At 36.4% G+C, this 2,288-nt stretch overlaps 1 protein-coding gene across 1 annotated transcript in view; it reads right to left on the reverse strand.

The window, feature by feature from the left end:
- The window catches only part of LOC106524061 (rho-related GTP-binding protein RhoC), a gene marked incomplete at its 5' end in the record, with an annotated part of 3,429 nt that extends 1,282 nt beyond the window's left edge, over nt 1-2,147 (reverse strand). The window contains 4 exon segments of the mRNA XM_014017702.1: nt 13-143; nt 245-365; nt 1,622-1,776; nt 2,122-2,147. Coding sequence (XP_013873156.1) covers nt 13-143; nt 245-365; nt 1,622-1,774 — 405 coding nt within the window.
- Between the last annotated feature and the right edge of the window lie 141 nt (nt 2,148-2,288).

Raw genomic sequence — 2,288 nt, forward strand, 5'->3', positions numbered from 1 at the left:
AAATCACCACACCTGCTTTCTTTTGGCAAGTTCTCGTCTGGTGTACTCATCATTGCGAAGATCTATTTTGTTCCCCACCAGGATAACGGGAACATTTGGGCAAAAGTGCTTCACTTCAGGATTCCACTTTTCTGGAATATTATCTAAAAGATCGATTGAAAACAAAATGTAGTATTTTGCATCTTGTATCCATTACCCTATTTCAACTGCAATCAATAAATATTGAGTGTTACTCAGGAGTTACCTAAACTGTCAGGGCTGTCCACAGAGAAGCACAGGAGAATAACATCTGTGTCTGGGTACGAGAGAGGCCTCAGTCGATCGTAATCTTCTTGACCTGCTGTATCCCAAAGCGCTAGCATCACCTGATCAACAAGAYAATCACTCAGGTACAACAATAATTGAATGAAATGACAGAGAAACTTGAGGAAAAAAGCCTCTAACAGCAGGAAAAACAGACAAGAGGTAGGGATGCCTTTTAACATCATTTTAAACCTTTTTTCTGCTACTTTAACTAGATTTTGTCATGCATTTTTGTTCTTAAAATACAAGATGCTTCCAAAAAACAAAGAAGATGGATCATTTCTGAAAACTTCATGGTAATACCTTGAACATTTAAGTTATAAGTGGGGAAAAAAAGGCAAAATGGTCACAAAGGCCCTACTAGTTCAGCTTGTAGAAATCATGAACTTGATTACCTGAATAAAAACAATAACTTTCATAAATAATCGTATGATTTTCATGTTATTTTAAAGGGTTTTAATGTTCTTTTTGAAATCACTAATTTGATATTGATACTAAGATATATATATTTTTAATCTAAATCCTTATAAGAAGACTCTAAAGCAGGGGTCAGCAACCTTTTACRGTTAAAAGAGCCATTTCTTCCCCTTGGCTCTCTAATAAAATTGTGTCCGGAGCCGTAAAACACAYTACTACTGTGATCAGCTGGTGGCACATGGGTCACTTTAGGTTTGTTGAATGGGTGGTTTCTGGTCAGTGTGGGTGACATACAATTAAAAATATATATAGTGAATTTGAACATTTAATATTATTTTCTCCAGTTTAGGTTACAAAATATCATAATCATGTAAACAAGAAAAAAATATATAGTTTATACCAATTTAAAGAAAAAACAACCTTTTTTATTGCTATTCGTTGAACTCATGATATTTCTTTGACAACTTGTCTTACAGGTATTCCAAAAAATGCCTGATGGATTTGAGAGAGAGAGAGAAAAWAGAGAGATCAGGCTGTAAGGCTGGAAGATGGATTATTGAAGTGGTCAACAAACTACTAATATTTATGCTCAAATCAACACAATTCACTCATTGTATTAGCAGTTTTGAACATGTTTGCAAATGGACAGACTAGACAGACAGCCTTTCTTGCTGTGAAAAAAAAAATCATGTTACTTTTGGTCAAATTTTTAACGAGCTGCAGGTTGCAGACCCTGTCTAAAGTGTCAGTACTTACAAGATCTGCTGTTGTATGCTGTGATCGCAATTTTCAGAACTTACTGTCAAATGGTTACAAAAAGTAGGCTAATATGGTAAAATTTTGTCTTTTTTTATCATTTCATTATATCATATCATTTCCAGCTGGTAGACTGCAGGCTCACCTTTTTTCCATCTACTTCAATGTCTGCCACATAGCTTTCAAACACTGTAGGAACATAGACTTCAGGAAACTGGTCTTTGCTGAAAACGATTAGAAGACAGGTTTTTCCGCATGCACCGTCCCCAACTATCACCAGTTTCTTCCTGATATCCATCTCTGTAAAACAAAAAAAAATGAATACGTAAAAACACAACCAAGACAGATAGGTGAAAAGTAGCAGACTCTCCATACAAACATTGAATGGGTTTTCTTCCCTTGTTCTTTTGTTATTCAGCTGTCGGTTCAGTATCATATCCCCATTCCTTCTGAGGGAACGTTGTCCTTGTTGTCAAACCAGTCAAAGGTACTAGCAGAAAAGTTTTTTTTTTTCTGTTTCCAAACACTGTCATTCGATGGGTTCTCCCTTAAATCATAACTATAACCTATCGCCAGCAAGTGAATACATTTAGTACTTAAATGAGAATCGCGTTAAAGATTCTTAATCTCAAGAAATCTAATTACCTTCATGTTTCGTTGGCCGTCCGCACCTGTACTTTGTCACTTTTCCTGAAAAAAGTTAAAGCTCCGCCCATCATTTGTACGCATGCGCGCATGGGTCCTGAATGCGCGCATACACACACACACACACACACACACACACACACACACACACACACACACACACACAC

Source organism: Austrofundulus limnaeus, unplaced genomic scaffold, assembly GCF_001266775.1.
Source record: "Austrofundulus limnaeus strain Quisiro unplaced genomic scaffold, Austrofundulus_limnaeus-1.0 Scaffold3, whole genome shotgun sequence".
NCBI classification, from domain to species: domain Eukaryota; kingdom Metazoa; phylum Chordata; class Actinopteri; order Cyprinodontiformes; family Rivulidae; genus Austrofundulus; species Austrofundulus limnaeus.